The sequence below is a fragment of the Chiloscyllium punctatum genome, chromosome 25 (assembly GCF_047496795.1).
Source record: "Chiloscyllium punctatum isolate Juve2018m chromosome 25, sChiPun1.3, whole genome shotgun sequence".
NCBI classification, from domain to species: Eukaryota; Metazoa; Chordata; class Chondrichthyes; order Orectolobiformes; family Hemiscylliidae; genus Chiloscyllium; species Chiloscyllium punctatum.
Genome location: NC_092763.1, coordinates 68,410,450 through 68,437,864, shown reverse-complemented (window position 1 = coordinate 68,437,864; position 27,415 = coordinate 68,410,450). Strand labels below are relative to the sequence as shown.

General features: G+C 40.3%; 1 protein-coding gene across 1 annotated transcript; it reads left to right on the top strand.

Moving 5' to 3' along the window:
* Positions 1–372: 372 nt before the first annotated feature.
* On the top strand, positions 373–27,415 carry eda2r (ectodysplasin A2 receptor). Its single transcript, XM_072595477.1, has 11 exons — positions 373–651; positions 6,242–6,328; positions 7,964–8,074; positions 11,445–11,623; positions 13,018–13,103; positions 14,859–15,023; positions 15,557–15,697; positions 17,190–17,289; positions 20,015–20,516; positions 23,575–23,623; positions 26,371–27,415. The coding sequence occupies exons 2-11, from the start codon at positions 6,290–6,292 to the stop codon at positions 26,382–26,384; spliced, it is 1,386 nt and encodes a 461-aa protein (XP_072451578.1). The 5' UTR covers positions 373–651; positions 6,242–6,289; the 3' UTR covers positions 26,385–27,415.

Sequence of the window (27,415 nt, the reverse complement as noted above, 5' to 3'; positions counted from 1 at the left end):
TCCAAAAGCTTGTGATTTCAAATAAACCTGTTGGACTATAACCGAGTGTCATGTGACCTCTGACCTTAATGTCACTAAGAGATTAGATTATAAAATCATTATTATAGTGTTGTTTGTTGGATCTTTTTAGGGGCAATTTCTTATATTGCAGACTTGGGCCACGCAGAACAGCATTTGTCACTGCATCTCAGTATATGTGACAACAATGAGTCAAATGAAAAATATCCCTTTTTTTTGTGCTGTGGACCTGGAAAACTCGGTGACTAGTATTCAGCTACTGCGCGGGTTTCCTACTTTTAGAAGTCCAGAAAAGATGCAGGTCAGTCAGAGGCAACTCGGATCAGTTATAAACCGCACCCCCCAGTTCGGTTGTGGAATCGTGGTGGTCCAGGGGAAAGGATGTATTTTCACAGTCCCATCCAAAGAAGCCTGCCGAAAACGGAAAGGTCGAAAGGGATTGAGCAGCAGGCAAAGAGTTAAAGGAGGGTTTCCGCACCAATTAACCAGGAGGAGTGCCAGAGCTGGGCCACAAACTGGAAAGGAATTGACAAAAATCCACGTGAATTTCTGGCTCCAGACGTTGCTCAGGATTGAATGAAAAACAGGTTTCAAAATTGGTGTCAGCACAGTCCGTGAGGAAACAGGAGAAAGGTAATGAGAGAGAGAGAGAGAGAGAAGGGAGTTAGTTCATACCGTTCTCTTGGGGAAAAAGAATATTTGAATTCGTACAGCAGTAAAAAACACAATTCGAGAGATTAGCGATTTCAGATCCAGTATCAGTTTATTCTTGTTGAATATCTCGCTTGTTATCTGGCAGAGACGTGTAAAGAGTTCAGACATTGAAATCCAATAGACACTTGAGAAGCATTCATGAAAATGAGTGCACATATTCCGTGAAATAATGTCCACATTTGGGTTTTTAAGTCGCTTCTAAATTAACAAACTGAGACCTGTTGGAAATGCCACAACAGACCGGAGTGATATATTCATAATGTGCAGTAATGATCCTCCGCAACATTCCGATTGATTTCAAGGAAACATTTCGCCATTGTTTATCCAACTAATTGGCTTTAAAGCCACGCTGTATATCTACATGATTGTTTAAAATGAAAGGAACGCGTTGGTATAATTCGCTCCTGTTAGTTTTTCTCATCACTGCAAGGCAATGTGCAGATTGGGGCATGTTGGGGCATGTATAGCAGGATAGACTGGAGGGGAAAAAATCCTCACTGCACATATTGCGACAAACTTTCCCTTCACTAATCTAAAGGGAGCTCAAGTATACAAACTGATACTGAGGGGTTTTAATTCTTCCGAGGGCTGGAGGCTTATTGAGTTGTAGATAAATGAGGTTTAACATCATTACGCTAGATAAGGTAGAGGAAGACTTTATGTCGTTTATAAAAGTTGTACTGCTCATATAGTTAATGGTATGTCCGTGTTTTTAGAATTAATAGACCACTTGTAGAGTGCGGTATTGAAAATGATGGGTAGTTTTCTGCCCAAGCATTTTTCCTTATCGGTACTTAACGATTTGAAAATCAGACCACACCGGCTTATCGTCCAACAGGTTTATACTTGAACATATTCCCTCAGGAGCTACAAAGCCGTGTGATCAGATAAAATTCTCACTCATCTAAACAAACATGAGGAGAGGTGAGGATGAGCTTAGTCACAGAGTTAGGTTTGAAGATACATTGTTAAAAGAGGAGAGAGATTTTAGATTAGATTTCCTACGTGTGGAAACAGGCCCTTCAGCCCAACAAGTCCATACTGAAGAGCAACCCACCCAGATCCACTTCCCCCTGACTAATCCACCCAATACCACAGGGAATTTAACATGGCCAATTCACCTGACCTGCACATCTTTGGGCTGTGGGAGGAAACCCACACAGACATGCGGAGAATGTGCAAACTCCACACAGTTGCCCGAGGTGGGAATTGAACCCAGGTCCCTGGTGCTGTGAGGTAGCAGTGCTAACCACTGAGCCACCCCAATTGGGGTTTGTTACGGTTTAGAATTTGGGATTTGAATTTCCAAAGCTAAAGAGTCTAAGTAACGGAAGGCACAGCCACTAATAGTGAAGCAGTGAAAATCGGGGATGTGATGGGAGGGCTGAACTGGTAAAGTATGGCATTCTCAGGGAGTTGGAGAGTATGATGGGGGCTTGCCCTTTTTCCATTCCTTTTCCACTCCCCTGGGTCATTCACCATGTGTATCGAAAAGCCAGCACAGATCTGTGAATGCTCCATTCAAAAGTTATTAACAATTCTGCCAGCAGATAATAGTTAGAGTGAACCCTAATCATTTATAGCCCTTACACTACCTTGCCTCGTTCATGATTTGGAGATGCCGGTATTGGACTGGTGTGGACAAAGTTAAAAATCTCACAACACCAGGTTATAGTCCAACAGGTTTATTTGGAGGCACTAGCTATTGAGGCAGTGCCTCTTCAGGTTGTTGTGGAGCAGGACCAGAAGACACAGAACTTTGCTATAAAGCTAGAGCTTCCATATAAACCTTTTGGAGGGATACAGGCCAGGTGCTGGCAGGTGGGACTAGATTGGGTTGGGATATCTGATCGGCATGGATGGGTTGGACTGAAGGGTCTGTTTCCGTGCTGTACATGTCTATGACTCTATAAACCTGTTGGACTATAACCTAGTGTTGTGTAATTTTAACTTTGCCTCATTCAGTTCTATTTGTCTTGGTGAGATGGCAAATTTAGACTTGATTTTTGCAATGGTTGTCTGTGTCTTCACTGTACTTGCTCAGATATTGAATACAGAAGATCAGTGCGGTGCCATGCTCCTGCTTCAGACTGACCTGGAGACAGCCCTGTACCCCTGAAATCCGTGTGCATGCTTATATTGAGCCTTGCAAATTTTAATGGCTTCATCAGTCAGAGTGGGGCCTGGTGCCTGCCTATACCCAAAGGTCTGGAATATCCTCCATGTCATATCTTATGAAACTGGATCTTGTCAGTGGCTGGGTCGGGTGGATTGAGCAAAGACCAGTGTCATTCAGAGTTGGGGAGAGACTGTGTGAAACTGCTAACTAATCCTTACCACTGCAGCAGTTAACTGAATAAGCTGGTAGGACCTAAAATCTATGCCAGTCAATTAAAAAATGTTCTTTTTAAAAAAAAGGAGGGTCACACCAGATGTTAACTTTCTTTCTCTCTCCACAGATGCTGCTGAACCTGCTGAGTTTCTCCAGCATTCTGTGTTTATTTAAGCTTCCAGTTTCAAGATGGCCAGCTTTAAGACACCATACAGTAATATTCCACCTATTACACTCTAAGTGCAATATAAATATAAATTTTCAGTGTCCAGATATTTAACCCTTCAGTGCAAATCATATGGATGGCTATTAGCTTCCTTCACATCAAGACCAATGTACATGATCAGATATACCTTTTAAATTCTTCATCTGTCTCAATCCCATGGGAAGTGCTGGCTGGCAGTTGGGAGCAGGTTTTGACCTACAGCACTTAACATCAGGAATTTGAAGGAATGGTCTCTGATACTTGTAAAAGGTTATAAAGCAAGAATTGTGAGGGCATTGCAGATGGTGAAGGTGTCAAAATAAACAGAGTAAAGGGGCCTGAAGGTTAAAAGGAAATAAAGATTTTTGTTCACATCAAGTCTTCATGGCCACTGAATGTCCATGAAACACTTTGGAATGATTATGAACTTTCAAAGTTTCATCACTGTTGTAAGCTCTCACAAAACATTGAGCTAGTCTGCGTGATGCTAATTGAGGGAAAGGCAAGGAAGCGAGAGATAATGCCCCTGCTCTTTGAATTTATGTTAGATTAGATTCCTTACAGTGTGGAAACAGGCCCTTTGGCCCAACCAGTCCACACTGACCCTCCAAAGAGTAACCCACCCAGACCCATTTCCCTCTGACTAATGCACCTAACACTATGGGCAATTTAGAATGGCCAGTTCACCTGACCTGCACATCTTTGGACTTTGGGAGGAAACCAGAGCACCCGGAGGAAACCCACACAGACACAGGGAGAATGTGCAAGCTCCACACATGGAGTTATGGGATACTTTGTATCTATTTCAGAAGGTGGACAGAGTCTTCATTTAATGCCTCATCCAAAAAAAAGTGCATAATTCCTTCTGTACTATGCTTGGAGTGTTCACCTGTGCTGTGCTCATTTGCTGGAGTGATCAAAATCCTGTGTCTTTGGTGAGGGTGTGACCAACTGAGCCACAGGTGATGTCACCCTGCTTCTTGGGAAAACACAAGCACTTTGAACCAAATGCAAAACAGAAAATGTGCAAATTCTAAACAGATCTGGCTGCATCTGAGAGAGCGAAAAAAACAATTAATATTTCAAATGGTGATCTGCTCATCAGTCCTGGATTAAACATTGAAAATGTATTTATTTTCTCTATCTTTCTTGCCTCCAGATCTGCTAACACAAAAGATTAAAAGCAAGATGTTGTTTTTAATAAAGAGTCTTGGCAAAGTCAGAATTGTAACATTGGGATCTGATTTAAATATATGAATTCAATTTGCAACTCTGCCTGTGCCAGATTGCTTACCTGCCTCTGGTTTAACCCCAAAAGACAGGAACATAAACAGAGCAAGACCTATTGCTGTTGTTATAACCAAGTATCATTTTTATGGTCCAGAAGGAGGCCATTCAGCTCATCATGTCAATGGATGTCACCCTTAGTCTGACACTGTTCCTAATACTTAGGAATAGAATAGAACCAAATGTAACTGCACCATACGACAGCAAAACAAAACAAATTAGACAGAGGAGAATTATGACTGTTCTGAAATGACAATCTGACCACATTCGTGAAGTGGACCAAGCCAAGACAAACATGATATATAAAATAAACGTCACACCTTGTTGTAAGAGTTGTACAATAAAACAAATAATTTGGTGTCAGTTCAAATTGTCCAAAGATGTACAGATCTCATGTCTTTAATATTAGACTTTATTTTGGCTTATTTTTGAAATGTAACCAGCATAACATTTGTGATGCAAAACTAAATTGCAAAGATGTGAAATATTGGTAGAACTTTCTTGAGAGGAGAGAAGATCATGAGACTTTACATATATGCAAAACACAAAAGAGTTTTATGAGGATAAATAAGGAAGGGACTGTCAAATGATGAGAGATTATAAATTCAATGTTGTCATCGTATGTTAGGAGGGTTTATGTGGAATTTCTTTAAGCAGCAGATTATTGAGACAATGACTGCTTTGATACAGTAAGTGGATGAGGCAGAGACCACTGAATCCTATTGGATAAATATTCGAGACAGAAGAAGATAAAAACACTTCAGAAGAGAGCAGGATGTAAGATTAGGAAAAAGTTACAGAAGATGCAGCAAATTGTACTGAAAATAACAAATGCTGGAGATCACAGATGGTCATACAGCTTCCATGGAGACAGAGCAAGCTAGCATTTCAAGTCTAGGTGACTCTTCATCAGAGCTGAAAATCAGTTTGGATTAAAGAACTGGCCTGGACTCTGTGGAGTAATGGGCCTCCTGACCTATGAAGTTCAGTGGCTTCCTAAAGTTAGTAACCTACAAAGTGCACTGTTTCGGAAATGTGGATGTAAATCAATTATTTTTGAGGAAACCAAGTACTAACCACAACCAAACTGGGGGGCAACCCATACATAACTGAATAACCAAATAGACAGTTTGAGGAAACATGGTTAGTTTTATTTGAGCAGTTAGCCAGCAGTTATTTGCAGACTGTGTTGAAAATGTTTTTATTGCTGCTGAATTTAATGGAGTTGGACATTTTCCTGTGTTCCATGAATGCAGAATATTTATATGAGTTCTCCTTTTGCCTTTGTGCAAAGAGTTTTCACCTTTAGGAGCTTTACAAAATATTTTTCCTTGCAATTTTTAAACAAAAACAAATCTCACAATGATGGATAACAGGAATCGGTGAAGGAAAGGATTGGTCAAATTAGGGATTACACAAGACTAATAACTGTGTATCTGCTTTTTAACTAGTTTCACTTTGGTTATCGTCACTGGTTAAGGTCAGATAAGCTGGTGGAGTAACCCATTCACATAGGTGGTTGATGCCGATCTTGACTGAGTAGCAGTACGAGTGAGATCAGAAGCTTATCGAGGGAGGGGCAGAATCTTACCTGCATCATAACTCAGTTGTGAAGCTGCTCCATTAATGCAATGAAAAAGCTTAATTTGACCAGATGCGTATAATAATCTGTGTTCAAACTGCAGGCTGCAAGTTCTGATCAATTCTTGAAATATTAGGGAAGAGTGTTGGATATGAGACCATGGCTGGAGCTTCTCATTTTCTTTTCTCTGGTAAGTATTACTCTCCTTGTTCATACTAAAGATTGAATGGTTGTAATAGTTTTTAGCTCAGGCACCCAGTTGCTTACCAAGTGCAAAGATCAGGTACTTTCCCAGGGAATATGCCAGCATATTCCTTAATTCCTTAATTCTTTCCATCCCCTTGCTACCCACAGTAATGGGCAACATCATTTTCAAGATTGGAGAAATTCAGCAGGTCTGGCAACATTGGTGACCCTTCTTCAGAACAAGAAGCATCACTGGACTCAATGTAAATGCTGTTTTAGCTCTACAGACACAGCCAGGCCTGCTGAGTTTCTCCAGCAATTTCTGCTTTTGTTTGTTTCATTTCTCCAGCATCAGAAGTTCTTTGTATTTGTAGGGGCAGTGTTGATTAACCAGGCAGCGGGATGCATCCTACTGTCTTGCTGAAAACTGGTTCCCAGCCATTCCATTGGGTTTTCAGATTTGACCTACTTGTAGGTGGGGATGGGGGAAGGATCTTGTTGATATTCAAATGCTTGAATTTGAATTAAATCTTCAATCATCAATTCCCAGCTGCAAGTCAGTGGTGTGGACTGGAGCAGAGGAGCTAAAATAGCATGGAGTTTACACCACGGTTAGTGATGAGGTGGGAGTAAGGGTACGGATTGCCACCTCTATCAATTGCGATACACTCCATTTGTGTTGTAAGGGACTCTCACCTCCCACTTAAAAGTATGAGCTTTACATTTTAATGGAATTATATGTCTGTTGAAAAAAATGTCCCTGAGTTGCTCCAGGTCGTAATCCAGATGCTGCCACCAGCTTCATTGACTTGTACAGTTCATGCAACGCACAGCACTAAAGTCCAAATTAGACAACGATACTTACATATTTAGAAGATCTGCCTTTGGTGTGTGGGACTAGTGACGATAAAGACCCTAGTAGTGGAATGAAGGATATTCTATTGCAGAAATGAATTACGTGGCACCTGACTACAATTGTGACCTTTTTGCCTCACTGGCAAGAATAAAATCATGGCAAAGGTTTCATTCATTTGGAAACTTTGAACCTTTTCCAAGTTATACAACTGGTGCTGTAAATAAAACACAAGTGATGCTTTTTGCTGCTCTGACTTGAGAATTTCTGTTTTGATCCCAGGAGCAGCTGGTATGTGCTGGTCTGTCCAGTCTATTTGAGCAGCGCCCTGCTGAACAGCTTTTAATCCATGGGATCTTGTGAATAGTGCTCATATTTCACATGTCATGTCAGATGCCAACGTGAGATGTTTTTGTAATTGGAACAATCATTGCTGTCAAAGAATTGTTTTACACAGAGACAAAGCAAATAAGAGTAAAATTTTAAAACAACATTTACACAATGAAAACCAGTAATGATCAGATACCTTGTTCAGTAGTGATCAGATCTGAAAATGTGTTGCTGGAAAAGCGCAGCAGGTCAGGCAGCATCCAAGGAACAGCAGAATTGATGTTTCGGGCATCAGCCCTTCTTCAGTAGTGATCAGATACCTTGTTCAGTAGTGATCAGATACCTTGTTCAGTAGTGATCAGATACCTTGTTCAGCTGGATACTGGCTTTGAGATGAGGACATACTTGCAGAGCAGCATAACATCTATTATTTACCCTTTCTGACTCCTCCTTTAGCTTCTTGGTGTTTTCTCCAGCATGAGGGATTGCCAGGAGAATGAGTATTGGGATGTCGATGGGACCTGCAAAGTTTGTAAAGAATGTGGACCTGGAATGGAATTGTCAAAGGTATGAAATTGCACAGTGAGCCAGCAATAAGTGCAATCAATACAGAGACACTTTATAGCCACTAAGAGAATGTCTGACGACTTTAGGTAGGGACAGACATGAGAGGTTAGTGAATTTGCTTTATGAGAGTTGCCTCAAACAAAGAGCAGATTCTCTACAATCATTTTCTTCTTCAACTGTTGACAATGTAGATTCACTTTTGATTAAACTCAATATCAATTTTAATATGATTAATGCAATTTCAGATTTCAACCTTTGCTGCTAGCAGGGACATGATTTGCCTGCAAAGGAAAAAGGGTGGTGAGAGATCATATCAGAATGCTTGCTGTGGGTCTTTGTTATGGTGCTTGAAGTAATCAATCTTAAAGCATTTAAAAAGGAAAATAAAATAATTTATTAAAGGTCATACCACTAATCATTGTGTTTATTGCACAGTGTATAGTTTGATGAAATGTGTTGAAGGAGTACAAACATAGTCCTGATTACTGGTGGCAAGTCATTAACATGAGAAAATGTCCATCTTTTACATCTTGCTTCTGTCACATACTCAGTATCTAATGTTGCATTAACAATGAAACTAAACACAATGGCATGAAATTTAAAGTAAAAGGATGGCATTCAGCCAGTTATGCTCCTGCTCCCATCCTACTTCATCTCATCTGTCAATGTATCCTTCCATTCCTTTCTCCTTTATGTATTTATTAAGCTTTCCCTTCAGTCTTTTAACCTCCTGGACAACATAAAATCACTTGCAAAGGGGCATTGTGAATGGAAGGAGGACATAACACAGCTATCTGCCATTGTTTTAGAACAAGGCACCTCCCTTCTGACAGAGAACCCCACACATTATAGCCATCTTCTGTGAAAGCCAATGCGATGAGTTTCTGACCATTGATGCTGAAGAACAAAAATGGGAAGCAGTATGAATATAGAAACATAGAAACATGTGAAGTAGGGGCAGGAGTAGATCTTTCAGACCCTCAAACCTACTTTGCCAGTTGTTAAAATCATGGTTAATATGTTTATATTTCTTCTCCCACCTATAATCCTGATTCCCCTGTCTAACACAAATCTATCCACTTCCATCTTAGAAATGTTCAATGACTCAATGTCCACTGCCTTCTGAGGTAGCAAGTTCCAAAGTCAAACAACTTTCTGAGAGAGAAATAACCTCTTTAACTGAGCCCTGAAAGGGTGACCCCTATTTTTGAAACATTGCTGCCTAGTTCTGGACTGAGCCACAAGAGGTAGCATTCTTTCTACTTCCACCATGTCAAGATCAATCAGAATATTATGCCTTTCAATCAAGTCATCCCTGAGTCTTCTAGTCTCAAGAGGAAAGGTGTCCAACCTATCTTCACTAGACAACCTACTCATTCCAGGTATCAAACTATTAACACTCCTCAGAAATGCTTCCAATGCATTTACGTTCTATGAACAAGGAGACCAAAACTTGTATACAATATTCATAATGAGGTCTCACTGATGCCCTGTACGACTGATGCATACCATCATCTTTTATGTTCGATTCCTTTCATAATAAAGGATAGCATCCTGTTAGCCTACTTGATCATGTGCTGTATTGGTGTACTAATGTTTTGCGTCTCATGGACCAGAACACCCTGAAACCCTCTGCATTTCAGAATTATGCGGTCATTCTCCATTGATGTAATGCTTTGCTTTTTTAAAATCTTTTTTCCGAAGTGAACAACTTCACAGTTTTCCAAGTCAAACTCTACCTACCAGATGTTGCTCACATACTCAACCTATGTATATCCATCTTTTTGTCTTAATCACAACAAACATCCCTACCTAGCCTGGTGTCTGTGAATTTGGCTGTCATACGTTCGTTCCCCACATCTAAGTCACAGATGTAAACTGTCAAAGGTTGAGAGCTCAGCACTGATTGCTGTGGGACTCCATTCACCACATCCTGCTAGTCAAAGACCCATTTATGTACATTCCGTTTCCTGCCAGCCAGCCAATCTTCTATCCATGCTGACTTGTTACCCCAACACTATCAGCTTCTATTTCTGCAATAACCTCCTTTGATGTGGCACCTGATCAAATGCCTTCTGGAGTTCCAATTATATTATATCTACAGGTTCTCCTTTATCCACAGCACATGATACAACTTAAAAAGCTGCAGTCAGTTGGTTCAATGTGACTTTGATGTAAAAATCCTGACTCTCCTGATTGCGTTGAATTTTTCTAAGTGTGCAGCTGTAATCTCTTTAATGATTGATTCTAATACCTTACCCATGGCAGATCTCAAGCTGATTGGCCTATATTTTCCTGTTTTCTGTCTCTCCCTTTTTGAATAAAGGAATCATGTTTCCAACTTTTCAGTTTGATGGAATCTTCCCTGAATGTAGGGAACTTTGGAAGATAAATATCAACATATCTCTTACACATTAGCAACTTCTTTTAAGATTTTAGGATGAAATGCATCTGGATCCAAAGACGTATCAACCTATAGTTCCATTAATTTGCTTAGTCCTATTTCCCTTGTGATTGTCATTTTGCTAAGTTTCTCTCTCCCTCCACCTCCTGATTTACAGCTATTGCTGGAATTTTCTTTGTTCTCTAAACTGAAGGCATCCACCATTTTCTTATTATCTAAATTAACTCGCCATTCTCATATTCTAGAGTACTTACAGTGCACTTGTAGTTTTGCGATATGTCTCTTTGAGTCACTTCAGAACACAATCAGATAAAGTGTTTTATCATGTCTCCCTTCTGGCTAGTTGTTTCCAGTTCATTGGCCATCCTTGCACACAGTGGCTATTTAAGTGAGATAACTGCTTGTACTCATGGAACTATCTGGTGGTAAGAGACTTGCTGTGCTTCGACTACAGTATTCATTACAGATCTTAAATTGCCCATCTTAAAGCATTGCACCAATCCTTCCTGTAAAGGTGTGAGTATTTTCTTGAAACATATTTGTAAGCGGGTTCACCAATGCCTCACCTATGTTCTGTGCACAATCCCACCTTCACCTTTGTAAGAAAAGGGTGACATGCTTAATGCCAAAATTGTTGGGGTTATTTTGTTTTCCATTGTACATCCTTGGGAGGGATTGAAACGTGGCTTCAAACGGGAAGATTAAAGGAATAGTTCTCTGTTCCAATCTTCACGAAATTGAGAAGCCAGCGGTGCGAGCTTAATTCTCAAATCCTGGAGATTCCAGAAAAGTCTGCTGCTGGGGTGCTGGAGAACATTGGAACACATGGTCCAAGCTTACCAGAGGACTCTCCTGACCTGCATTCCCTCTGACATTGCCGGTCTTGGAAGCATAGAATCATCCTTTATGTTGCAGTGCTCCTTTTTAGAAGCTTACTGAGTTGCTGACTGTTAAAATTTCTTACAGGACTGTGGGTTTGGAGTTGGGCTCGGTACAGAGTGTGTGATCTGTGGGCCCAACAGGTACAAAGACAGCTGGGGCCGGCAGAAATGCAAACTGTGCCTTTCTTGTGTGCTCGTGAATCGGATTCAAGTAAAGAACTGCACGGTGTCTCGCAACGCTGTGTGTGGGAAATGCTCACCAGGGTAAGTGGAAACGCAACAATTCTCCTTCTGCTCCTCGAGATGCATTTTCCCTCTATTCACTAATTTTAGTGAGAAGCTTGGCATAATCCATTTTGTACATGTCATGTCTCTGCTAACACCTAACACAAGAAACTACATTTTATGACCTCATAATAAGCCTGTAGCTGTAAGTGATAAGTTAGTTATGAATCACATTGGCTGTTTTTTCTCATGCTACATGGAGGGCAATTATCACATGGAACGTTTTACTGGGTAGTAATCTTACAGGATTGAGAGAATGCATATTATTAATTTTTGAATTGTAATTAATCAAATGAGGGTTGCCAATTCCACGGAACAGAACTACTTTCCAATTTGATTACACTGTCTCAGTTTCAAGACTACACATTTCTTTAAAGTTTGTGTCATGTTTGGACAGGGTGTTTAAGAAGGTGTTTGGCGCACTCGCCTTCATTACTCAGTCCTTTGAGTATAGGAATTGGGACATTATGTTGAGGTTATACAGGACATTGGTGAGGCCTCTTCTGGAGTACTGTGTTCAATTCTGGTCGCCCAGTTATAGTGAGGAAATTATCAAGCTGGAGAGGGTTCAGAAGAGATTTGCCAGAATGTTGTTGGGTATGGAAAGCTTGAGTTATAAAGAAAGGCTGGATAGGCTGGGACTTGTTTCACTCGAGTGTATGCGGTTGAGAGGTGACCTGATAGAAGTTTATAAATTAATGAGGGATATAAATAGAGTTGATGGTCTTTTCCCTAAGATGGGAAATTTCAAGATGAGGAGGCACATTTTTAAGGTGAGAGGAGAGAGATTTTAAAAGAAACCTAAGAGGCAAATTTTTTACACAGAGGGTGGTTCGCGTGTGGAATGAACTTCCTGAGGAAGTGTTGGCTCCGGGTACAATTACAATATTTAAAAAAACATTTGGATGGTTACATGAATAGGAAAGGTTTGGAGGGATATTGGCCAGGAGCAGGCAGGTGGGACTAGTTTAGTTTGGGATTATGTTCAGCATGGACTGTTTGGACTGAAGGATCTGTTTCTGTGCTGTATGACTCTATGACTCCCCAGGTCAGATTTCACATAGCCAGCTGCAGTGTAAAGTTCCTGTGCAATATTGCAAGGAGTGGACGAATATTCAGCTCATTAATTAGATGTGTTCATGAAAACATTCTCTGTTTGTTATTGTCAGTTGAATTGCAAATGCAGTTTTTTTCTCTGGAAATTGCTCAAAATGTCATCCAGTCTCCAGCCTTGTAAAGATCAAACCAGTGTTGCCTAATTGCAAGTTCTCCATGAATATTTTCTTATATTTGTTATGGTCTTGTTTGAGTCTGCGTGATATAGATGGTGCACATCTTCTGGGGTTACTCACTAAGTCTTTTCTTCCATGTAGATTCTATAGGAAGACCCGGCTTGGAGGACTGCCAGATAAAGAGTGCATTCCCTGCACAGATCCAGCAACTCCAAGTGACCCACAGTGTAAGTGATCACTTCACCCTGTGTGGTCTTATTATGTGGCTTGAGAACGTTCATAGTCCTCATTTTCACAGGAAGTTGTACAAGGGAGGGTGGTCTGATGGGATGTGTGGGAATTGAGTTATCCACACTGGTTGTACGCATTCCTGGAGATTTGTGCTTCCTGATCCCATCCCCTATTCCCCTATCATTGGCTGATTGCTACAATTGTTCTTGTGAAATATTACTGTTCCATGACAGCAAAAAGCCTTTAATTCCCACTTGGAAGCAGATACCTTTATATCTTATCCGCGATATTTTAATAAGTTGTTAAACATTCAATCGCCTTCTGATTTTTTTTTCCCTGGGCCTCTTGAGCCAGTGTCCTGGAGATAAATTTTCAAATTCTGTGGCCTCCAGGATATTCTTTGGCAACTTGAATGTGGGCTGTTGAGATTGGAATGCTGTAGAACATTGGAGCACAAGATCCATGTCTACAATCCCTCCATATAATAGTCTTCTGATTTCTCCTTCCAAATAAAGGACAGTGTCATACAAAGGTCAGGTCATAGGAGCAAGTGAAAACCCCAATGATATGTTTTGCAATGACTATTAATAGAGAGGTACTGGCAGAGATCTTGGAACAGGTTGTACATCCATTCTGTCTGCAGGGATATTATATGGAACAGAGAATTTTTAAAAATCCATGTTAAATGGATGGTAGTAATGTAGACAGAAAACATTTCTTGTGCAGAAATCTTGCTAAAACCTTTTTTTTTGCCAAAATGAGAACTTAAAATTGCAATATTTCTGAAGTGTTCTTTAAACATAGGAAAAAACAGTGGCAGTGACGAATGAGATCCTATAAATGACATACTGTCTATTAGCAGTTTACCAGTGTCTTTCTCAATCTTTTTGCTGTCCCAATCCACAAGTAATGATCAAACAAACTTAAAGGATAGTTTATTTCACAGTCAGGCATCATGCTCCCCCTCTGCTGTTCACAGTGGCACACAGATTCCAAGATTTGTGGCTGAAAATGTAAGGAGTAAGGTTCACAGGGTATTGAATATGTGAACATGATTATTCCAGTGAGAGATCGTTTGCATGGTGAGAGGTCTGCTGTGCATTGACTGCAGTATCTGTTACACATCTTAAATTGCCTATCTTTAAAGCACCACAAAAACCCTACAAGTAAGGTTATTATAGAGATGTATTTGGAAATGAGTTAACATCTCCTCCCAATATATATCCAAGTAATCACGGTTATGACACATTTAGCTTCAGTCAATGGGGGCATGGGCTACTGGTTCAACTCTGATCCATAAACCAATTGAGCAAGCTCCAGTCCCACAGAATTTCCCTCTGTTTACTCATTTCACTGTGTGAGTTTGCTCATGCTGATTTTAAATCTGACATTATGCAGTTTTTCCTTCACTCAAAGACTATTATAAAGTATTCATCTTGCTGCTCCAAAAAGGTAATATCATCTTGTCTAGCTAAAGTGCACACCACCCAAACTCACTTGATCTTAAAGTTGCAATACTCTACTGGTACTCTTAGCTGTGTAGCCATCCAACTTCCATTTTATAGTCCAAAAAGAAAAAAAAATGTCTCTTCAAAGAACGTAACAAGATAATGATTGGATGCTGACAGCCATAGAAGTGAGCATTAACCATCGGGATATCCATCACCAGCTCAGTAGAGAGCTTAGACCATTGAAGAATTAAGAACTCTGCATTTGGATTTCTCACAATTTCCCTTCTGTCTGCTTCATAGGTGTCTCCAGATTGGATGTGACAAGGGTCTTGAGCTCTGACACTGGTCCTTACAACACTGCCCTTGTAGCTGTGATCTGTAGTGTCCTGACGACGGTGTTGCTGACCACCCTGCTGCTCTGTCTCATCTACTGCAGAAAGCTGGTCGCAGAAAAGCAGAACAACGGTAACTGAAGTTCATCATGCTTGGTTGGTTTGCGCTGGCATTAACTCTCTCACTACTGAGTGCAGTTGGAGCTCATGAGGAATTACCTGCCTTCAATGCATTCCCTTGTCCTTACATTTTCATTCTGTTAAAGTCAATATTTAGTGACACATTCTCTTATTTTTTTCTGTATTTGTTCCCAGGATTGAATTTGTTCAACATCTCTTCCCATTCTTTACAATTTATTATGTAATAAACCTTGGCTTTGCCTCCTCGATTCCTTTTCTGTTCCTTAGCGTACAACAGTGACTACACTTCAGAATTGTTAAATTGCTTGTAAAACGTTGGGATGTCCAGAAATTATAAAAAGCATTCGTGATTCCTATTTTCTTCCTTCGGCACTGAGTCACTTTCTCTCACTCAAACATCTCATTGTTGATACAGAAAGAACACCCCCGCTCTCCACCCCCCCACCCGGGGGTCCAAAATGTTGAATATAACACACAGTGTATCATGGCAGGTTAGATGATGCATGCAAATACTTCACTTTTCAGGACACCCAAGAGCCCCCGTGACCGAGAGAGCCAGAATGGAGTCTTCATGTTCTGAGGGACAAGTGGATGACGCGAGCACTGAGAGTTTAATCATACACTGTCAAAAGGTCACTTCTGATCACAATACAGCACAGCCTGAAGGTAAGAGAAGTCCAAGTGAGCATCAGAAGCAGCCTTTGGCCACACACTAATTTGAACCTGCTTTGCTCTTTATCAAGATTATGGCTGACCGACTTCACGCCCTCTTCTATGCTTTCACCATACTGCTTCTCGATTCCATCAATGTTCATAAAGTTAAAGATCTCAGCCTCGCTAATGCTGAAGGACTGAGCATTCACAGCTCTCTGAAGAAAAAGATTCCAAAGATTATCAATCTGAGTGAAGAACGTTCTCAGCATCTCAGTCATAAATAAATGAGACCCGTATTTTGAGGCAGGGTAGATTTCCTCCCAGGATCCAGCTCAGAATTGTAATTGTACATTTCTTTGAGACCATTTATTAATATATCCGAGGTATCAATCATAATGTCTTATTGTGGAGTATGATACAGAAGATCATTCTCAGTTATGCACTGAGTAATGTTTCTATATAGCAGGTTCCCACTTCAGGTTGCAGACTAGCAGTGTATGGGCACTGGACATGTTTGTGTGGAACTTCTCTCTCTGTCAGTTTAGTGAAGGTGTTCACGTATTTAACATAATGTGTGAATGAGTTTCACAAATGATAATGTCACTGTCAACAAGCTGATGGGACTCATCGACAATGTGATCAAATGGCAATTCCAAGGGAATAACCTGAACACTGACACTCAGTTTAGTTTCTGCCAGGTCCCTTGGTTCCTAACCACATTAAAACTTTGGTCCAACCATGAACAAAAGAGCTGATCTTGACCTCAGAGTGTTTGCCTGAGTGAAGCATCAAGGAGCCTGAGCAAAACTGGAGTCAGTTGGCATTAGATGAGAGAATTCACCATTCGTTGGAGTTAAACCCGACACAAAGGAGAGGGTTATGGCAATTGGAGATTCATCTTCAGCAGCTTTATCAATGACCACCACCATAAGGGTGGATATTTGCTGGTGACTATGTAATATTCAGCACTAGTCTCAACTCCTCAGATGCTGAAGCAGTCTGCATCTGAATACAGTAAGATCTGGGCAACATCCAGGTTCAGGCTGACAAGTGGCAGGTAACATTTGTGCCACATATGTTCTAGCTAATCACTATCTCCAACAAGAACGATTGGTACCTTCCCACTTCCTCTCATGCTTACTCCCTTCACCACCAATACACAGAGGTGGTAGTGTAACAGTTGCAAGATGCACTGCAGTAACTCACCAAGGATGCTCTGAAAGACACTTCCAAATCTTCCACCTCTATTACTTGATAAGATAAAAACAGTTGATGCATGGGTACACCATCCTGACTTGGAACTGTATCACAGTTTCTTCAATGTAGCTGGGTCAAATTCCTGGAACCTTCTTTGTAATGTCACTATGGGTGTCCTGACTCCACAAGGATTGCAGTAGTGCAGTGGAAATATAACTGAATTGACACTTCTGACTACAAGAAGTGAGCATAACTGCAGAATGTCATTCAAGTACCAACGTTTCTTGTGTTCTGTTTTTACACTCAGCACCAGCAGATGTGACTCAGTCTGAAGATGCACCATGTACCTTAAGATCATGTATCGTGGCCTATTTCTCTCCATCAGGACCTCAAGCCAAAGGCAGGAGGTAAACGTTGGAAAATTCCTATTCTGTAGAAGAGTATAGTGGGATGACATCACCTGGTTGGGGTGAATTTAACCTGAACCAGAGCACCGGTTATTCATTTTACTTGTATCCATTAAATCACTGAGGGGGTGCAGACAATGTTCAAATTGGACTTTAAAAAGTTAGTTTGCATAGAATCGCGCCAAGAGTAGAATTAATTTTCCATCAAAATTCTTAAAGGTCTTTAATGTTACTGGAATGCTGAACTCCCAGTGTGTTAGGCTGTAATAAATCCTATTAATATGTACTTGTTATAGTAATAACCTGATGGAAGTAGAAATGCATTTCATTGCAAAAGGCACAGCTGCAGATGATGTAACTGAGAAAATGACCATCTAGCACATGGGACTGACATTTTTTCATGTTCCCAACAGCCATCCACCAGAATGTGTGTGGAAGACTAGCAAACCCCAGTGGAAATAACTCTGGCAGCTCATTCCATACACACACCATCCTCTGTGCGAAAATGTTGCCCCTTAGATCTCTTTTAACTCTTTCCCCTCTCACCTTAAACCTGTGCCCTCTAGTTTTCAACACCCCCAACCCAGGAAAAGACCCTTTTCTATTCACCTTATCCATGCCTGTCATTTTATAAACCTCTATCAGGTCAACTCTTAGTCTCTGACGCTCCAGTGAAAATAGCCTCAGCCTATTCAGTCTCTCCCTATAGCTCAAACCTTCCAACCCTGGCAACATTCTTGTAAATCTTTTCGGACCCCTTTCAAGTTTTACAACATCCTTCCTATAGCAGGGAGACTGGGATTGAATGCAGTATTACCCGGTTAACTAATGTCCTATGCAGCTGCAATGTGACCTCCCAGCCCCTCCACTCATTACATTGACCAATGAAGGGCGAACATAGCAAACGCCTTCTTCACTCCCTGCCTCCATTCCTGATGAAGGGCTTTTGTCCAAAAAGTCGATTTTCCTGCTCCTCAGATGCTGCCTGACCTGCTGTGCTTTTCTAGCACCACTCTGATCTTCTTCACTATCCTGTCTAGCCACGCCTCTTCACAAATTGCAGGTCAGTGGGGAGGATGAGCTGGGGAAGGTCTGAGCAACTCTCTTTTTCCCTGTTGATGCAGGAAATGTTGTTTACAGGGGCCACACAAGCACCTGAATTATGCCTGGGCAGAAACCTATGCTCATTTAATGATCCTCCGCTGACTCTACAGTTTTTGATGGAAGGCACCAGAGTGCATGATCCCTGCAGTATATTTAGCATAATGTGGCAACCAGTTCTGGTTCAGATGCTTATCTTTCAATCTTTGCTACCAAGTTCTGATTTTGACGCGTAGTTTTCCTGAAAACACTACCTCAGACTTGGGTTCTGTCATGTCAGTAAACCCCATACCTCAAATATTAGCTGGGAAACTAGACTGCGTGAGATGAGGGTCATCTCAGCTGAAGTATGACCCTGCCCTCGGAGACATTCGCACTTGCGTTTTCTCTCAGTGGGAATCTGATAAAATAATGGTTGCGTGTTTGCATCATTCGCATTTTCTCTTGAGTAGGTAAAGGCCACACAGAGTAATGGCAGCCTACTGCACAACTGAGCTGAACCAGCTCAACAGAGGAATGCTATGCCCCTATAACACCAGGCAGAGAAAAAAAAGTTTTTCCCATTTTCTTTGGAGAAAGAAATGAATTTGACACACGTTTTGACTTGGTTTCAGCAAAATCACAAAGCTGCAATAAATACATTTTTTTTTAAACTTGCCATTTATATAACTTCAATCAAACAGAAAGTAGAAATAACTATTCAAGTTACTTCATCAGAAAGAATGAATTTCATTACTGGCCTTTGGTTGCCCTGCTTTTAAATTCCATTCAGTATCAGATTAACTGATCTAAGTTTGTGGTTACTAGAATGTTGGTCTCCTGGACAGCTTTTAAGATACACCATACAGTTTCCATGTGAAGTCTTTCGTAGGGCTGTCAGAATATCCAGTTTCTTGTCTACTTGTCCTGTCGCTTGGAATCTGTTTGCAATGAAATAAAGAGTTTCATCTGGTTTCTAGTTTAGGGTTAGTTAGGAGAAAGCTAGTTGTTAGTCTCAGCAGAAACAATTTTTCATATATAGTCCTCTTGACTTTACCTTGTTCTTCTTATGGTTCAAATTTAATTATTTTAGCAAGCCTCATTGCATATTTCTTACTCCCCTGCTCCTTCAGGGTCTTCCCATATCTTCTCGTCTTCACCTAAACTGTTTTCAAACATTTCCTCTCCAGTTTGGCTGCTGATCATAGTCAAAACGTTGCTGATCTGAAATAATGGGTACTCCTGTTTCAGCCACTGTCTCAGAAACCTCTGGAAACTCGTCAGTTTGTAGCCCCTGATCAATCTCGACCTTCAATATCAGACTCTTTCATTCCATAAAATAGCTACGCTAGCCAGTTGTTGCTGTGAATTCTTTGTTGGACATGGCGTTTGATTTAGTCCACAAAGCCTACAAACACACTGCATTACAGGTGACAGTGTAACCATTCTGAGACACTCAGCAGCATTTGCAGAGAGAGATACAGAGTTGGCGTTTTGAGTTCTGTCTGATTGTTCCTTAAAATGAGGGTCATGTAAGACTCAAAATGCTAACTGTTTCTCTCTGCAGACAGCCGTGCTGAGTTTCTCCTGCTATCTATGGTGTTTGAAACTATTTATTAATTACTCTTGAAATCTTTTTTCATAGTGCAGTTACATGTCCTGCGTTCTCCATTTCATCACAAAATTATTGCCAGGTTGATACGCCTGAAGTCCAACAGCTGGCCCACACTTCTGATTGCTCTGCTCTCTGTCGACCTGCATGGACCTCAAACTGTGAAATGAATGGTGAATTCCTTCTGGGACACAATGATGATGATGTTGATGCTGATGCTTCATTAGGACAAGCAGGAGGTGAGATCTCCCACTGTGCTTCAGTGTCGCAGTACAGACAGGAGCATACTCCAGTGGAATGTACAGAGCTAGATCTTCAAGAGTATCTGACTGATGCTGTCGCTCAGGAAACTACAGCATACTCCCAGGCTTCAAGACCACATGAAGGGCCAACTACAGCATCCTGTCGCTTTGGATCTGGTCCTTGTACAAAAGAGTCACGCATGTGGGATTATGATGAGAGCAGACCAGAAGAATGCTCCAGCAGTAGATGTGGTAACTCTGAGCACCGCAATCTATCCTCTGGAAATAACCGGGTAAGTTGTTGTTTCAATTAAAACATGTATTTTTTTAAATTTGATGTTTGAGCCACATTTGGAAACAATTGCTGACTTGTTTCTTATTTTCCACTTAATGTAGTGTTAGCCTTTTCATCTTCCCCTTTCGTACCAGGCACTGTTCTCCAGCTGAGAAATGGGTGCATTAATAATCCATGGACAGATGTACTGAAGCCTTTCTTTCTACACATCTTTTTCCTCTGTGTAAAAGCCATAAAAGGAACTCACAAATATCTATTTATAAAAGAAAATTGTACGGTGTCCTGATGCAAATAGACAGACAACTGTGGATTGGCCTCTATTTTGCAGTGACTTAAGACAAATTATGATTACCTTGCATGGAATTCCAGGATTTAGGGATTCAAATTCCCTGATTCCATCAATTTTATCATCACAGACATTGGTAAATAGTGACTGTAAGTTAAATTCTGTTTGAGATTACAGTAATTTCCTAAATTTCAATGCTGGCTTGAAGGTTATTCTCTGCAATTCCATCTATTTTTCTATGAATGCTACAAATCAGTGACCTTGAAAAAAAGTGCTGTGTAGAAGTCTTAACATTCGCAAGCTGTTTGGAACATAACAGTTGTCATCTGTAGGGTTCAACAGAACAGAATTAAATGTTACATTGATATCCTGGACTGTTATTCTTTTATAGGCTTTGAGATCAGGGATAGTGTTCAGAGTTTTTTTTATTGGAAACATTACCAGGCTTTAGCTGTCTTTCTGAATTGGGTAGATCCCATGACCATGTTGGTTCCTTCTTATCCACTGGGAAGAGTGGCTCAATAAATTTAAAAGGCTCTTTCTTGTTCCTTATTTTCTTTGTTCTTATAATTGCACCAGTGTGCTGTTTCCATTTTCACACACTATTTGACCTTGTAACTCTCTGACTCATGCTATCAATGGAACTTGGTCAACTGCCTGAACTTGTTACATTAGAGAACTGTCGACATTGAAATTTATGATCAGTAAGAGTGACACCCATTGCAATCCCACTTCTATGTGTATGGAGCTGCAGTTGTTATTAATGGTGACCTATGTTTTTAAAGCAAAAATAAGACAAAATCTCTTTGTGATGGGCCCTTGGCATGTTTGTATGGGGCATGCTGTAATGGGCGCCAAATGTCTAGACTTCTTAAAATTTTGTCCAATGAAAAAAATGGACAAGAAGAAGCTTGTCAACTGTATTTTCTCATCTCTGGCCAGCATTCTCTCTTTTTTTCTAGCTCCAGCTTAATTATCTCAGTTTTACTGTTTGGTATTATCTCAGTTTTAATGTGATGATATCATCATGTTTTACTCTGCTTTCTCTTTGTTTTTCCCCCCTCTTGGCTCAAGTGGCAGCTTATAAACCTTTCACTACACTCATGTGAGTGACATGTGACAATAAAGCTAATTCAAATTCACGTGCTGAAATTTCCAAATTCTGTGGCCAAAGGGTCAGATTAAGGCTTCTCCTGACCTCTCCAACTCTAAAGTGACCACGGTCCAGTTTTCACTCTTATGCGTGAAGGGCAGGACTTCTGGCCACTGCTACAAGGAGATTTTTCTTTATCTTCTCTGGATATAGAATGGAATTGTTGTATATAAGTTGTCATGGAACTTTTAAGATAATTCCATTATCTCCGTGCCAAAAATGCATTTTTAGACTTCTGCTTGGCTTTGAAACTTCCAAACCCCGATTTCACTTTTCTGCTAAGAAATGCCATTTTTGCATTAGAAGCCAACTTCAATTGTTTTATCACCTCCAAATTCCATGTGTTAGCTCGCCTTACAAGGCAGTGTCTGGACCATGCAGGCACCATGGAATGTGTTTGCTAAGCGGATAGGTGTGAGCTTAAGTGCATACAAGAGCAGATTGCATGTGTTGAACCAGAAGCAGAACTAGGTCTTCTGACAAATCAAAAGAGCAAAGCACATAGCTGGTTTAAACCTAAAAGAAGTAGCATTTGCTAACTGATCAAGTAACGTATGGAGAAAAGGCAGAAAGGTGGAGTTAAGGATTAACAGATCAGCCAGGATCTCATTGAATGGTGGATTGGACCTGATTAGACCCAAAAACATACTGAAAATGAAGTTCCCTGCAGGGGTTTTTTTTGCACACCCATGACAATGGTTGAATGATTGAGGATAGTATGTTGCTGTGTATCAGTAATGTGCAGAATAGAATCTTGGAGGCCTATGCAAAGGGCTCAGCTTATTAGAGCAGGATATGCTCAGGTCCAATGTTAGAATGAGATCAAGAGGTACCTGTGAAGAAATAAAATTTAATTTGCAGTCAAGGGATATAATGTCTCTCGTTTAACCTTCGAATGTATGCCTCACCTTGCTGTTCAAGGATGATGTTCATGCAAATGCAATAAGTTGATAGTTAATCAAGAGAAAAACCTTCATAGAAGTCGGAACAATGTGCATAGCCTCACTTGATGTTTTTGTCATCAATTCCTGAGATGTTGCTAATGTACAAACTGTCCTCTGATCATTCAGTACAAGCAGAATATTGAATTTAATGGATGGAGCTGAGACAATTTGTGGAGGGATAATTCGAAAACAGAAGGTGCTAAGTCTGAGTCGGGATGGGATCTCCTGATGATGCCATAGCTTCTGAATTAATTTGATTAACTGTTTGGACGTGATGCTGAAGAAACTGAAGTTGATGTATCTTAAAGCACTTTGGTTGTAGTTTAAGATGCCCTTTGTGGACTTAATTTATCCAATTAAATGTTATATTTGATTTAATTGGAATTATTGGACTTAAACTTTTTGTCACATTTTGAAATGGCTACTGACACCAACACCAGTTCACATTTTTTACTTGGCTCATTTATGCAAGCCAGGTTATGGTATGCAGTCTTTGATAGTTTTTATGGTTGTTTGTTCTGTAACTTAATAATCATCACATGCTAAGAATAAATGTGTTTCTAGATAATGCTCACGCATCTAAAACCATAAAGATCTTCTCTGTGGATCACAGATTCAGATTGTTATGATTTGATAATAGTGTGTCCAGCTAATTAATACTTTTCTTTGTTAGGTTGGTGACTTAGAAAATCTGCTCAACCATCCAAGTGGGCTGACTCAAGGTGAGACCTTTTTTCCTCTCTATGTTTCATTTCTTCATTCACTATGGGCTTACCTCCTTGGGTTTCTGGCAATTACTGTCAGGTTTGGGAGAAACACAACAAAGATTAATGTTTCTTTGACGGTTACTTGCCTTAAATCTGCCACAAAATATTTACATTCAACATCCAAACTGTCCTTCCAAAAACATACCTAGTTTCCTTTGAGACCCCCAGTTTCAATTAGGATTAAGGGGACATGACTAACTCTTCTCTACCACTCCCCTTCATACTTGCCTAATCCTACCCACAGTAATTATGACCACAATTCCTGTATATGAGCATTAGTCAGAGCTGCCATGGGGTACATGGCACTTTGATAAGGCCAACTGTTAGGCTGCTGTTAAAGGTTGCTGCTGTTTCCACTTCAGAAATATTGGAACAATCATTGTCTTCAATCCCTGACACCAAGAGGGGAGATGATGGTCCAATGGTATTATCATTAGACTATTAATTCAGAGACTGGATTAGTGGTGCTGGAAGAACACAGCAGTTCAGGCAGCATCCAAGGAGCTTCGAAATTGACATTTCAGGCAAAAGCCCTTCAGGAGGGCCAGGTAATGTTCTGAGGACCCAGGACCCAGTGTGGCAGGTGGTAGAGTTTGAATTCAATAAAAATCTGGAACTACAAGTCTAATAATGACCAGGAAATGAATGTTGGAAAAATCCACCTGGTTCACTGATGTTCTTTTTGAGTCCGAAATCAGTCAACCTTACCTGCTGTGGCCTACATACTCCAGAGTACACCAATGTGGTTGTCTCTGGGTAATTGGGGATGCCAGCGGCACCCTCATCTTGTGAATAATTAAAAAAAGATTTTCAGCCAGTGTTGCAGCCTGTGTCCTCCTCCTTGTGATTGTTCGAAGTAACCTGAAATGAACTATCTGTCTGTATATCTGTTCCAATCCCATATTTTCATTTCCGCATCATTTGTCCATCACTGCTCTTATCTCAGTGTATCATTGGTGAAAACTTCATGTCTTTCTCAGATCCAAGCTCATTCTCCCAATCCCTTACTTTTTGCTACCTGTCGTCTGCCAGTTGTAACCTTCAGCATAATCATAATCCTTTTATACAATACTCACCCCACAAGTCCAATGCACTGCTTTGTAGTTCACCAACATTTACATGATTTCACCCCTCCCTATCTGTTTAACCTAATTCAGCCTGCTTCGAGACTTACTTTCAGTTCTGTAAACCACAGACTCTGACTCTTTCCCTAAACTCATTTTCTCCCTTAGAAGCCTCCTTATACCTATTTCTGAGTATTTGATCCTTCCACCTGTTGTTTGAATGGTTTTCCCTGCTAAGGCAATTAAATAAATGCAAGCTGTATTTCTTATATTCAGAAAATCAATTACCTACAAACCTGTACAATGCAGAAATACACGCACTTCTAATCTAATTAAGAGATGGCCCTCTTGTTCTCAAATCAAAGATAGTCATTTAGGAAGTTTACAATAATTTGTATTAGTATTAACTCTGTGTCCATCACCTAAAAAAGGAATGAAAGTTGCTTACAATTATTTATGAATCACATCAAAGTCCAATGTCACTCATTCACTGCCACTAATGTCCTACAATCAGCCAAAAGATAATTACTCAGCTGATCTATTTCTTTAATTGGAAGAACAATAGCTTTCGGAGTGCCACTCCTTCATCAGGTGGTACGAAAGCTAGTGTGCTTCCAATTAAACCCGTTGGACTATAATCTGGTGTTGTGTGATTTTTAACTTTGTACACCCCTGTCCAACACCGGCATTTCCAAATACACCCCAGTCCAACGCCGGCATCTTCAAATCATGAGATCTATTTCTTGGCAGGTAAAGGAGAATCTGTTAGTCAGGACACCCTGATTTTCAAATAGTCCCAGTATTATTAGTATCCTGAAGTGGGTCTTGTTTTCAGCTCTCATCTAAATTATAGAACTACCTTCAATACTCTACTGGAGTGTCATTGAATGATTAGAGCAGAGAATGATGCCTTTAAGCTTTTTGGGCCAATTTTGGCTCTCAGTGAAAGCTAATTAGCTAGCCCCACTTCTCCAACCCTTCTGCAACCACGTCTAAAACCTTTCTGTCTTTGTGAAAGTATGGTGCCCAGAAGTGGACACTGTTGAGAATGAGCTACTGTTTTGCAATAGTTCATCATAACTTCCTTAGGTTAGAGTATGAGATCAAGCCCAGGTATGATCATTGAATGTTTGTTGAAGATGTGCAATAAATGTCTAAGTTGGATGTTACCAATTGAACCAAGCTGAGGTGCATGATTGTGCTTCCCAAGACATTGTCAAATTGGGAAATATCCAGAGGTCTGCTCTGTTGAACTAACCTTTCCAAGCATGGCCACTTAGTACTTTTATTGGCTTGGTCGATGAACTATCCTGGATCTTAGATGATAAGGGCAACTTCTTGACCACAGACGGATTCTTGGAAGGTTCTCACATTGGAAGAAATTCTTATCAGGGACTGAGGCAAATTATGGAGTTCAAGAAAATATGGCAGAGGAGGTAAAAGATGCAGAAATAGGTACAAGTGATGGAAAATCAGTGTTGAGAATTTGGGATAAATAGGGAACTGAAAATAAATGAACAAAGGAGGCTTTGTCTTTATTCATTACTTCCTGAAAATTAGATTAATGGAAAATTCCATTAATTCATCTCTCTAATCATATTTTTGAATTGTTTCTTTTTTTTCCTGACTCTCCTGCAGGTGTGCACATTTAGCTCCTTCAGAGTTTGGTTGAAGCTTGGGAACTTAAGCTGAAGATCTTCCCATTGAGAATGAAGAGTTACAACATTTAGAAAATGGGAATTCCCAGTAAATGCTGAATGACATGAAGGGGCTTGAATCTCCTTTAGCTACTATGGCTCATGTTTCCAGGCAGTGATTTCTGAAGCTAGGAAAACCCATTGCCATTACACATCTTGGGTGAATCTAGTATTTCATCAAAATGGATCAAAAAATGGAGCGAATAATTTGCGACATTAAGGGTTCAGTTTAAATTCCGTGCTAACATGGTGAAATGTATCTGGAAGCTTCAAAGGGTTTGGACAGTTTGCTGTCAACCATGAGGATCAATTAATCTTTAGTAGTATAAGCGATACAGGATCTTGTTACTTTCTTAAAGTTAAAAGGTGCATAAACAACTTGGTTACAATCCTCAACTTGATCGTCTGAGGCTGCATTTCCGTCTCTGCTCTTCCGATAATGTCTTTCTATAGTGGAATTAATTTTAAGATGATGCTGTTGTTTACCTTTTGTTGGGATCTACTGCTTTTACCTCAGCAGTCCCTGTATATACATATAGTAACAGCACCTGAAACGGGTCTAAAGAAACTCAGTCAAAATGCCATATGAGGGCTGATGTTATTTGTCTGTTTTAAACACAAACAAGTTCAAATTCCGATTAACTCTGTAGCGAACAATATTACACACAGACTGGAGATCTGAAAGGCAAACTTAATACTGCGATCCATGTCTGAAGAATTTAACATTAGATATTAGCAGTTTTTTGATAATTGAGTCATTCATTGATGTAACTTTTTAAATTAAACAATGATTCGTAGATTTTCTGCTGTAGGAGTTGTTCATTTTAATACAAATGAAGAACGCAGTAAATTCAAAATGAGTAAGATTTCTGACCCCCATCCAACCCCAAATGCTGTTGCTCTGAATTTTCTGGGAAAATATTGAGAAAATGCAACAAGACTTCTGTCAGATGCACTGACCATATTAATGACTCACCCTGTCTGAA

Bases quoted from the DNA above. Each gene is read 5' to 3' on its own strand.
- eda2r (XM_072595477.1), top strand. From the start codon at position 6,290: ATGAGACCATGGCTGGAGCTTCTCATTTTCTTTTCTCTG. The intron at 15,698-17,189 runs GTAAGAGAAGTC...TTTTACACTCAG, and splicing joins CAATACAGCACAGCCTGAAG to CACCAGCAGATGTGACTCAG. The intron at 17,290-20,014 runs GTAAACGTTGGA...CTTTTTTCATAG, and splicing joins CCTCAAGCCAAAGGCAGGAG to TGCAGTTACATGTCCTGCGT.